Source organism: Chiloscyllium plagiosum, chromosome 35 (assembly GCF_004010195.1).
Source record: "Chiloscyllium plagiosum isolate BGI_BamShark_2017 chromosome 35, ASM401019v2, whole genome shotgun sequence".
Classification (NCBI taxonomy): domain Eukaryota; kingdom Metazoa; phylum Chordata; class Chondrichthyes; order Orectolobiformes; family Hemiscylliidae; genus Chiloscyllium; species Chiloscyllium plagiosum.
In genome coordinates this window covers 2,124,143-2,136,442 of record NC_057744.1, presented here as the reverse complement: position 1 = coordinate 2,136,442, position 12,300 = coordinate 2,124,143, and the positions used below count along the sequence as shown (strand labels likewise).

The window sequence follows — 12,300 nt, the reverse complement described above, 5'->3', positions numbered from 1 at the left end:
GATAGGATAAATAGACAAAGTCTTTTTCCTGGGGTCGGGGAGTCCAAAACTAGAGGGCATAGGTTTAGGGTGAGAGGGGAAAGATATAAAAGAGACCCAAGGGGCAACTTTTTCGCACAAGAAAGTGGTATGTGTATGGAATGAGCTGCCAGAGGAAGTGGTGGAGGCTGGTACAATTGCAACATTTTAAGAGGCATTTGGATGCGTATATGAATAGGAAGGGTTTGGAGGGATATGGGCCGGGTGCTAGCAGGCGGGACTAGATTGGGTTGGCATATCTGGTCGGCGTGGACAGGTTGGACTGAAGGGTCTGTTTCCGTGCTGTACATCTCTTTGACTCTATAAGTGCTCATCCCTAAATTATTCTAATGAATCTCTATTGTATCTCTCCATGCTTTTAAATCTCTTTCAATTATAGGGACATCCAAAACTGGAAATAATCCTCTAATTATACTGCAAAGTATTTGCCATGTACGGTGTACCCAACACATAAAAAGAAATTGGTGGCTCTGTTATTGCTTGATCTGCCGGCACTTTCAGAAAATGATGAATTTAACAACCTAGTTCTTTGTTCATCATACTCTTCACATTCCTTTGTTTTTCCTTGCAAAACAATACCTCATGCTTCTTCATGTTCATTTGCATCTGTCTCCTTTCCAATTTCACTTAGCTGTTAATGTCCTTGCATTCCTTGCTGTTTGCAAATCCCTCTTGTATTGTCAGCTAATTTTGCCAAGAACTTGCTCAAGTTATTTCTGCAAACCTGGAAGAAAAGTGGACCCAGCTCTGACCCCCTGAGTAATAGGACATTTGAAATTTGTCCAAACTGGCAATAATTGTAAACCTTGCCTTTTTGTTTCATATTGGCCTATTGATGTGGTAAATATCACTGTATTGAAATGTTTCCAGGTTCTTCACAGAGGGAATTACTCTGGTGTATTATGGAGGCAACGGCACCAGTCTTTCTATTATAGCAATAACATGAAACAAACATAAGAATTAATACAGTCTGATGATTTCCTCCATGCATTATGATTGCCTATTATGTCCCCTATGATTGAACACTTCTGCACTCCTTTTCAGATTCACACGGAAAGAATAGGTTTAGGCAGAGTCCCACAATATATTTAGCATTTTCAGAACCGTATCCCAGCAACCCAACGAGTAGGGAGATGTAGATGAGGCCCTGATGGGATTTGCATAAAGGGAAAAGAATTATAAATTTATGCTTTGGTAAGCCAGTGAGCAGTAGGTGATGTGTGAAAAAAGATGGATATTGAGCAACTTGAAGCTTCTTCCCGTGTCCTGGACTTAGGAGTATTTGTTCATTGAAGGGAAACTTGTCAGCTTTGTTATCTACAATGGAATCAGTGTCCAAATATTGTACAAGCACTATCTTTTCACATCCTGATGTGCATTCACTCAGCGTCTTTAAGGTACGTAAACAAACTGATGATTGGTAAAAGTCTGTGGTCTACCCAGTGATTGGAGTGACAAATGAACTTCAGTAAAAATATGACATTTCTTGTTGGGAAAATAGAGAATTCACATACACATAGAAAAGCAGATACCTAAAACAAGTACAGAAAAGAAGTCTGTGGGTGTGGGTGCAAAATCACTAAAATTGGTAATGCTGAAAAAAAATAAGACCGACACTAACAAATTCAGAAGAGAAATCTAGAGATTCATCTTTATCGAGAGATTTAGATCACAAACCCATAAGAAATAGGAGTGGAAGTAAGGCTCTTCAGCTCATCGAGTCCACTCCGCCAATCAATCATGGCTGATGGGCATTTCAACGCCGCTTACCCACACTCTGCACGTATCCCTTAATTCCTTGCGAGATTAAGAATTTATCAATCTATACCTTGAAGACATTTAACGTCCCAGTCTCCACTGCGGTCCATGGCAATGAATTCCACAGGCCCACCACTCTCTGGCTGAAGAAATATCTCCTCATTTCCGTTCCAAGTTGACCCCCTCTAATTGTAAGTATGTGCCCACAAGTCCTAGCATCCCTGCCTGATGGAAACAATTTCCCAGTATCCACTCTTTCTAAGCCATGCATTATCTTGTAAATTTCTATTAGATCGCCCCTCAACTTTCTAAACTCTAATGAATACAGCCAGGATCCTCAGCCATTCATCGTATGTTAGGCCTACCGTTCCTGGGATCATCCGTGTGAATCTCTGCTGGACACGCTTCTAAGGTGTGGGGCCCAAAACTGGACGCAGTATTCTAAATGGGGCCTGTTCAGAGCTTTATAAAGTCTCAGTAGCACATCACTGTTTTTCACAGTCAACCCTCCTGAGCTAAATTACAACATTACCTTTGCTTATAGGAATGTGGATCTCCACCACCACAGGGAGAAATTGGGGTTACTTTTCATGGAAAGCTAAACAAACTGAGGGAAAAGGAGAGATAAGATTGTACTGATTAGAATTGGAAGAAAGGAAAGAGTGGAGGCTTGTGTGAAGTATGAACACTAGCCATAATGGCCTGTTCTTGCTCAGTTAATACATTGCAAACAGCTTTTTTTTGGTTATTTATTATGGCAGTATTTTCTTCAGCTGCATTTAAACTGTTTCCCCTATGGAATTCCTGTCAGTGAACTTACAAACATTACTACATAGCAGCTGTTTGCTCTTCTCTGTAGAAAGGATTAATGCTAATGCACATGCTGTCATCATGTGAACAGTAATAGCCAACTGGTGACTTGTGCAAGATCTTTCAAACCCTCTGATCTGTGTGTGTGGTGGCCTTGACTATTTTGAATCTGGTATATAATTGATGGCTTGGTTTCTGTTAAATAGTGAAACTAAAATTAATTTCATTTGTTTTATTTTACTGCTAGGGACTGAGGACAGAGAGGAATGCTGCCACAGGCTGGAGAATTTTATTTTTTGTGGGAGATTTGTTCAGGTGGAATTGAAGAAGGAAATACAGTGAGAACATTTGGCAGGTATGTACAAGACAGAGTCAAAGTCAACACTTTTGGATTGTGTTATCTACCAATGGCGTCAGAAGGCATAGACTCTCTCGTAGGTACCTTTGTTTTTAGTGGTCCCATTTCACAGAATCGTGGAATCCCTACAGTGTGGAAGCAGATCATTCGGCCCACCAAGTCCACATTGATCCTCCGAACATCATGCCATCCAGGCCCAGCCCTCCACCCTATCCCTGTAACCCTGCATTCCCCATGGCTAATCCACATAACCAGTATATCTTTGGACTGTAGGAGGAAACCAGAACACCTGGAGGAAAGCCACACTGGTGTAGAAAGAATGTGCAAACTCCACACCGACAGTCGCTTAAGGGTGGAATTGGCTCATTTAGCTCATTGAATCTGCTCCAATATTCAATGAGTTCATGGCTGATCTGATAATCATCGAGTCCACTTTCCTGCCCTTGTCCATAATCCTTGATTTCCTTACTGATTAAAAAGCTGTTTCTCTCAGCCTTGAGTATACTTCACTAGTCAGTCTCAACAGCCCATGGTGATAAAGAATTCCACCGATTGACTACCCTCTGAGAACAAAACATTCTTTTCATCTCTTTCTTAAGATCGTGACCCTCTGAGATGTTACCCTCTGATTCTAGACCCTCCCACAAGAAGAAACAAAGTCTCAGTATCTACTTTGTCAAGCTGCATAAGAATCATGTATTTCAATTAAGTCTTCTGTCATTCTTCTGAACTCCAGTGGGTACACGCCCAACCTACTCAACCACTCCTTAGATGAAAATCCCTGCATGCCTGTAATTAACCTCATGAATCTTCCCTGAACTTCCTCTAATGCCTGTATGGCCCTCCGTAGATAAGGAGACCAAAACTGAATCCTCATATTTTCCCACATTATGCCAGGTTTTTTGCCCACTCACTTAACTTGCCTATATCTCTTTGTAGACTCATTGTGTAATCTTTGCTACTTGCCTTCCCACCAATGTTTATATCATCCACAAACTTCACAATAGTACATTCACTTCCCTTATCCAAGTATTAATGGCATTTCTGGTTGCTGTTACTCCTCATGTAGTACTCCTCATTGAACAGCATGTAATGGAACCAACAAAGGAGCAAGCTATCCTTGATCTAGTCCTATGTAATGAGACAGGGATAATTAATGATCTCATAGTCCATAATCCTCTTGAAGGAGTGATCACAATCCGGTTGAATTTAAAATACAGCTGGATAGTGTGAAGATAAAATCTAATACCAGGGTCCTGTGCTTGAATACAGGGAATTATGATAGAATGAGGGCAGACCTGGCTAAAGTAGACTGGAAACAGAGACTTTATGGTGTGATAGTTTACGAGCAGTGGAGGACCTTCAAAGAAATGTTTCAAGTGCTCAGCAAAAGTATATTCTGGTGAGAAGGAAGGACTGTAAGAGGAGGGGTAATCTGCCATGGACGTCTAAGGAAATAAGGCAGGTTATCAAAGTGAAAGAGAAGGCATACAAAGTGGCTAAGAACAGCAGGAAACTAGAAAATTGGGAAAACTTTAAAGGTCAACAGAAAGCCGCAAAAAGAGCTATAAAGCAAAGTAAGATAGAACGTGAGAAAAAACTAGCTCAGAATATAAAGACAGATAGCAAAAGTTTCTATAAATATATAAAACGAAGAAGAGTGGCAAAAGTAAATGTTGGTCCTTTCGAGGAAGGGAAGGGGCAGTGAATTATAGGATATGATGAAATGGCTGAGGCATTGAACAGGTATTTTGCATTGGTCTTCACAGTGGAGATACTAATAACATACCAGTAAGTGACTAAGAGATGAACGTAGGTGAGGACCTGAAAACAATTATTATTACGGAAAATTTAGTGTTGGGTAAGCTAATGGAGCTAAGGATAGATAAGTCTCCTGGCCTTAATGGAATGCATCCCAGGGTACTAAAAGAGATGGTGGGAGAAATAGCAGGTGGACAGACCGTAATTTTCCAAAAGTTGCAGGGGCAGTCCCAGCAGATTGGAAAGTAGCAAATGTTACGCCACTGTTTAAAAAGCGACGTAGACAAAAGATGGGGAATTATAGACTAGTGATCTTAACCTCTGTACTGGGGAAGATGCTTGAGTCTATTACCAAGGAAGAAATAGCAGGGCATCTCAAAAGAAATTGTCCCATTGTACAGGCGCAGCATGGGTTCATGAAGAGCAGGTCCTGCTTAACAAATCTCTTGGAATTCTAGGAAGACGTTTCAAGCAAGGTGGGCAGTGAGGACCCAGTGGATGTGGGCCAAAAAGCCTTTGATAAGGTGCCGCACATGAGGCTGCTGCGTAAGAAAGGAATGCATGGTGTTAGGAATAGAGTATTAGCGTTGACGAAGGGTTGGTTGACTGACAGGAAGCAAAGAATTGGGATAAATGAGTTCTATTCTGGTATGGCAATCAGTGAATAGTGGTGTGCTTCAGGGATTGGGGTTGGGTACCACAATTATTTACAATTTATAAAGATGATTTGGAACTGGGGACAATGTGTACGGTGTGAAAATTTGCCAATGAAACTAAGATGAGTGGCAGAGCAAAGTGTGAAGAGGGCTGTGAAACTTTGCAGAGGAAAGTGAGTGGGCAATGGTCTGGCAGATGGAATACAATGTTACTTTGCAGAGGAACATAAATACTTTAAGTGAGTGGGCAATGGTCTGGCAGATGGAATACAATGTTAGTAAATGTGAAGTTGTCAATTTTGGTAGGAGTAACAGCAAAATAGATTATTACTTGAATGGTGAAAAATTGCAGCGTGCTGATTTGTAGAGGGACCTGGGTGTCCTTGTGCATAAATCACAGAAGGTTGGTCTGCAGGTACAAGAAGTAATTAGGAAGGCAAAAGGAATTTTGTCCTTCATTGCTAAAGGGGTTGAGTTTAAAAGCAGAGAGGTAATGTTGCAGCTGTGCAAGGTGCTGGTGAGGCCACATCTGGGGTACTGTGTGCAGATTTGGTCTCCTTACTTAGGATGTACTGGCACTGGATGGGGTGCAGAGGAGGTTCACTAGGTTGATTCTGGAGGTGAGGGCATTGGTTTATGAGGCGAGGCTGAGTAGATTGGGATTATATTCATTGGAATTTAGAAGAATGAGGGGGGATCTTTTAGAAACATATAAAATTATGAAGGGAATCGTGAAATAGAAATGGATAGAATGTTTCCACTGGTAGGTGTGATGAGGACAAGAGGGCATGGCCTCAAGATTAGAGGAAGCAGGTTTAGTACTAAACTGAGAAGGAACTTCTTCACCCAGAGGGCTGTTAATCTATGGAGTTCCTTGCCCAGAGAAGTAGTTGACACTACAGTAATCATTTTTAAATCTAAGGTGATACTTTTTTTGAAAAGTAGGGGATGGTGAAAATAAGGCAAGTGGAGCTGACTCCTTGAAAAGATCAGCCATGATCTTATTGAATGACGGAACAGGCTCAAAGAGTCAGATGGCCTACTCCTGCTCTTAGTTCTTATGTTCTTCTCATCTTTACATTTTCCTCTTGGACTGGAGATCTTGTGAATGGAAGCTCATCGCGGTAGTGCTTTCCTGTGGTGAATTCTGGAAAGGTGAAAGGTATAGTGGAGCATATTCGATGGGCTGAATGCCCTACTTGTGCGCCTACATCATATGGTCTAATTGAAAGAGATTTGACTTGGAGCAGAGTTGGAGGGAGGACTGTATTTTCAGTCAGTGTGACATAACCTTTATGTGAGCACAAAATTTCTCACTGTCCCTCTGTCTCATTTGTTTATTTTTCTTTGCCTCCTTTTTTTAATATCACAGAATTGTTGCAGTGAAGGAGGAGGTATTTGGACCATCATGTCTGCCTAGCTTTCTGACCATTAACATCATGACCATTAACATCTCTTCCTTTTTCCTGTATCTCAGCACATTGTTCCAATTTAACTAGTCATCCTTTTGAAGGCTTCAGTGATCCTGTCTTTACAAATCTCCAGACCCTAGCCACCTGTTGTGTGAAAAGATTTTCTTCTCACCTCGTATTTGCTTCTTTTGCAAAATGCTTTACAACTGTACCACCTCCTAATTCACTCTGTCCAGACTCTTAATGATTTTGAAAATGTCTCTCAAATCTTCTGCTAGCTTTCTGCTGTCTGAGGAAAATTGTACAAATTTCTCCAATCTATTCTCATTACTGAAGAGTCTCATCTGGAACCATTCTCACAAGCTGCCTCGTCTTTCCAATGCATTCACATCCCTCAGAGTGTGGTGTCCAGAGCTGTACTCATTTCTCAAGCTTTGGTCTAATTAGTATCCTATAAATTCATTGTGACTTTATTAATAAATCCTGGAATACTGTATACTTTAACAACTCTGTCTACCTTCCCCCGGTGACCATTAATGACTTATGTATATATACAGTACATTTAAGTCTCTCTGCTCCTGTGCACCCTTTAGATGCTGGTCACAATAGATATCCATCTATAATTGGAGAACAGGCTTAAAATGGGATCCAATGCTGACTGCAAGTGTAGGATGATGAACAGATGGCCCTGTAATGTTACAGTGGGGAGCTGGTCGATGCAGTGGGCATGGCTCTGATTGGGCAGGGCCCTGGATGTCGTGTAGATGAAACTGGACTGACTTCTGACTTCTTGAAGCAGGCCATTGTCACCTCATTGACTTTCCCTGTCAAGGTGGATTTGATCAACTGTTAAACATTTTGTATTCCATTTGAAGTGCACTCGTTATAAAACATTCTCGTACAACCCCTTTATGAACAGGATTTCATAGGGTTCATCTTTCTATTAGAATCTATTGTCATACACCCGTCCTTATCCCAACAACAACATTCTAGTCATATCATCATACTGGCTGCTGAATACTGTCCTGTTTGACCTATCCAACCCAGAGATCATTTCATGTGTTGATCAATCACTGCAAAAATGTTATTTGATTTCTCACTCTTTTTGTCCAGCCAACATGCTACAATCTGAAATATTTAAATGCTAAGACTAACCATTTTTAGCCTGTTTAGCACTTTGTAAACTGTTGTATTTTCGGGACAACTTGTGAATAGTGGAGTATACAAATTGGATGGGAGGAGGCCATTATCATTATTTGGGACATAAACATGGCCTTGGAACTGTTCTGTTCTGTAGATTTCATGTATTTTGTGATGGCAGTTCACTTTCAGTATCTCTTCCTTTAACCTTTTCATTTAGCTGAGTTGTCCATTGGTCCCTTGGGAAATATAACATTTTGCTGTGCAAGAAAGATAAGCTGACAGGAGTTGCTGCTTTTTCTATGATAAATTACTTGGCTGAGACCTGAAGTAAAGCTCTGGACGAGAGTAAACCTCTCCACATTGGCAAATTTCTCAAACCGAATGTAAGAGAGTAGACCAAAATTTCAGTCCCACCTCTCTAGAATACCACATTTTCCTTTAACATGACCACCACAATTTAAATGTATTCTTTTATAGGTTAACTACTTATGATGCTAGGATCTCAGAGGCAATTCTGTCTGTACATCGCAACTCGATCGATTATCAGCTTCAGGTCCGTACTTCACTGGTGGAACCATTTGAAGCTCGCATTGGGTCTGAGTATATGGTACTTGGAGAAATTGAAACTGCAGCAGGTATATGTAGTACGTGATGCAACTTAATCTGTTGTGCAGATTCCTGTTTGAATCACTTTGAATCTTCTTTGCACACCTCCCACTGTATCGATATTTCCCCAATGTTTAAGATGGTTTTCGAAAGCTATCTTTTTGTAAAATCTACTGTCTGGCTTATTATCAAATTTTGTTTGACACTTACACCTGTGAAGCACCTTGGGGTGGTTTTTTTGGAGGTGCTATATAAATCCAAGTTGTTATTGTAGCTAACATCATCTTTTATGGGTGTATCAATGACAGCCAACTCTATCCCTCGAACATTATTCTCAACTTTTTCACATCTTGAATTGTCTTTGCTTATTGGATATTCACTTGGACATTCTTGACATTCTCTGGTTACACATTGAGAAACCTGATACTACCACCTTGTAGTCCCAGCACAGGCTTATGTTGTACTGTCCTGAATCTCATTTTTCAAAAACTATCAATCCAAATGCCATCTCCAACAAAAATAAGCATCTTGATGAAAAGTGTTGAGGTTAGTAGCAAAGGAGGAGAGAATGTATTAAAAGGATGACAGGGCAACGGAGTGAATACACAAAATATTCACCAAGACAGAATGTAGACGAGAGGCTTTAGTTGTAAGGAAAAATTACAGAAATGAGCACACTTTTTATTAAACAGAGGGTTAAAGCTGATGTCATGCAGGTGTTGGCAATTATGAAGAAATTTGATGAGATATGTAAGAAAAACTGTCCTTCCATTGTTAAGATCACCTAGCATGAATGGAGAAGTTGCAAAATGGTTATTTTACAGAATTGATTGTTAGGGCAGTGTGGTCCCTCTGCTTTCGGAAGGATGTTGTGAAACTTGAAAGGGTTCAGAAATTTACAAGGATGTTGTCAGAGTTGGAGGGTTTGAGCTATAGGGAAAGGCTTATTAGGCTGGGGCTGTCTTTCCTGGAGCGTCAGAGGCTGAGGTATGTCCTTACAGAGGTTTATAAAATCATGAGGATGCAAGGATAGGGTAAATAGACAAGGTCTTTTCCCCAAGGTAGCGGAGTCCAAAACTAGAGGGTCGAGGTTTAACGTGAGAGGGGAAACATTTACACTGGACCTAAGGGACAACCTTTTCATGTAGAGGGTGATGTATAAATGGAATGAGCTGTCAGAGGAAGTAGTGGAGGCTGGTATAATTACAGCATTTAAAAGGCATCTGGATGGGTATATGAATAGGAAAGTTATCAACGGTTTTGGGCAGTGGGGGCTAGATTATCTGGTCAGCATGGACAAGTTGGACTGAAGGGTCTGTTTCCATGCTGTATAGCTCTATGATTCTAATATGTATTGTTAAAAAGGAAGTGGGAGACCAAAAGGTTTTTAAATAATGAGGAAAAAAGGGCAAAATTAAGAGGACCATCCCAAGAGCAGTGGGCAGAAGTCCTCATCTTTTATTAAATTCAATAATTATAATGTTTCAAAACAGAAAATTGGAAAAGCAAGCTGATCGTACTGTAGACTCAGGGCCAGCAGAGGTCAGTGCTTGATCTTTTCTATCTCTCTAGAAATGATTTGCATTATGGTTTAGAGAACATAGTTCTGAAATCTGTTGACACCATAAATTGCAGGTGAGGAAGACTGTGATTAGAACTGAAAAAGGCTTCAAGAAGGCATTGGCTGTTTAGAGGGATGAGCAAACAGGGCTAAGTGTAATTTAATGTGAACCTATCCCCATCCAAGTGTATTCTGTCAGAATCCCGATAACTGCCTTGAGAGCATCTGGCCTGCTTACTATAACCATGGCATTGCCATGGCAAGTCTAGATTATGGTCAAATATGACATTATTGAAAGATTGGTAATGCTATTTGAATGTGAAAGAGAGGTGGTAATGATCTCTCTGTTTTGTGAGGTCATTGTCTGATACTAAAGTGGCATGAGTGTGGGTTATCAACTCAAACCAATATGTTGTCAAAATCTTGTTGTATGTGGACATAGACTGCTTATTTATCTGAGGAGCTACAAATGGAGTTAATACCAAAATCATCAGCAAAAGGTAGCTCTCACTTTATGGTGGAGGGTTATTCATTACTGAAGTTGCAGAGATAATTGGACTTTATCTCTGGTGCCATTCTGCAAAGCCTTGTAGTCCTCCCAAAAGTGTGATGTACAGAACTGGATTGAAAACACCAGCTGAGCTGCAAATTGTGTCTCAGTGTTTCAAGGCATTTCTGATGTTTTTATACTCATCCCATGATGCTAGACTCCCTAGCTTTGGCTGTTTCATTTCCTAGGGGTATGAAGGCTAGTTGTGGCACTATCCAAGATCAGTCATTTTATCACTAGGCCTCAAGTTAACTATTCACTTGCACCATTCTGTCTCTTGTGTACAGGCTGAACTTGTTCTGATTGACTGACGAGATATTAACTCTGCTGCATTTTCAGGCAACATTCCTGTGATCCAAGCTCGGCTACTAATGGATGCAGATGGAGTGAACTTGCCATTACTGGAGCGTGCCGTACAAGAGCAGAGAAAGTACTTCCAACAAAGAGTTGCAAGGGATGCCCTTGAAACTGAGATAGAGACCAACAAAAGGGATGTGTGAACATGTACACAAACTCTCAGTGAACCTTGTAACTCCAGGTGAAAACTGATCCGCCCGGCTCTGTTCTGTCTTGGACTGAGTCTGAATGTGTAAATCTGATTTGTGGACACCATGATGTACTTAGCCATTTAAAATTCATGCAGTTTTGCTTTTTGAAAATGTTTGGTCAGTTCAGGTGAAAGAAACATCCTGATGGAGTGTTGCTTCTGTGCTTAATTAGAGTCGCAGTACTTGATGTTTCTGGAATACTCTTCTGAATGATTGTGCTGTTTCAGGTCACCTCATCAGTTCTCCGCTACAATCCACATGATTCAATAATCACCTGGCATCACTGAAGGAAAGAAGATTTAAGTGCTGTCATAAATGCCCATATTTTCTCAGTGTTCCTCATTTTCTGATTATAAAGTGCTAGATTGAAGCCGAGAAGGATATTTCTTTTAATGATATCCTTTTAGAATAAATCCTCAGTGGTAGAAGGCGAAATTTGAGAGTTGAGTTTATTTTGATACTATTTATTTAATGAGGTTATTGCAGGGGTTGTGGTCCAACTTCAAAGCTATATGACTGAGAAACATGGATCAGGGGTACTCCAAGATAATGCTGAAACTGGGTCACATTGATCTCCCAAACCGACCAAATCACTATAATGCTTTGTGATCACAGGAACAATGAAAGTTCCTGTGCTGTACTGTTCTTTGTTCAGTAGGCAGTTTATGAATAGCTCCTGCTATTTTTCTGTCCTATGAGTAACCTCTGCCTCTGCTCTGAAGGTTCGCAATGATTACCCTCCACTGTACTGTATAGTTAATGCCATACAATGCTACCTGAACTAGGTATGGCTATTAGTGTCATCCCAAATTACTCCTCTCTTTCTCTCTCTGTCTCTGGTACTGCTCTCCAGTAAATAAATTCTGTCTCTTGTTGATGTTAGGCAATGTTGTTCAAAACCACATTGTTGCACTTGATAATGCATCTGAGGAATTTCAGTAATGCTGATGACCTGGGGTACTATAGTTATTTGTTCTTTTTTTAAGCCACTGTGGATCCTTTACCAGAGAACTTAATTTGACCAGAAATATGGGTTAGATTGCACACAGATTCTTTTCTGGTTCTTTGAGATTTATTTCTATACAGCTTCACAGTTGC

The 12,300-nt window shown here is 40.5% G+C and overlaps 1 protein-coding gene across 4 annotated transcripts in view; it reads left to right on the top strand.

The window, feature by feature from the left end:
• ten1 (TEN1 subunit of CST complex) overlaps positions 1-11,637 on the top strand; it is a 14,977-nt gene extending 3,340 nt beyond the window's left edge. For 3 of the 4 annotated variants that reach the window (XM_043676449.1, XM_043676448.1, XM_043676450.1), the window contains exons 2-4: positions 2,855-2,962; positions 8,415-8,581; positions 10,994-11,637. In XM_043676449.1, the coding sequence (XP_043532384.1) occupies positions 2,874-2,962; positions 8,415-8,581; positions 10,994-11,154 (417 nt within the window). In that variant the 5' untranslated portion in view covers positions 2,855-2,873 and the 3' untranslated portion in view covers positions 11,155-11,637. The remainder of the gene's footprint in view (positions 1-2,854; positions 2,963-8,414; positions 8,582-10,993) is intronic. The other variant, XM_043676451.1, reaches the window with a different exon arrangement.
• Positions 11,638-12,300: the final 663 nt, after the last annotated feature.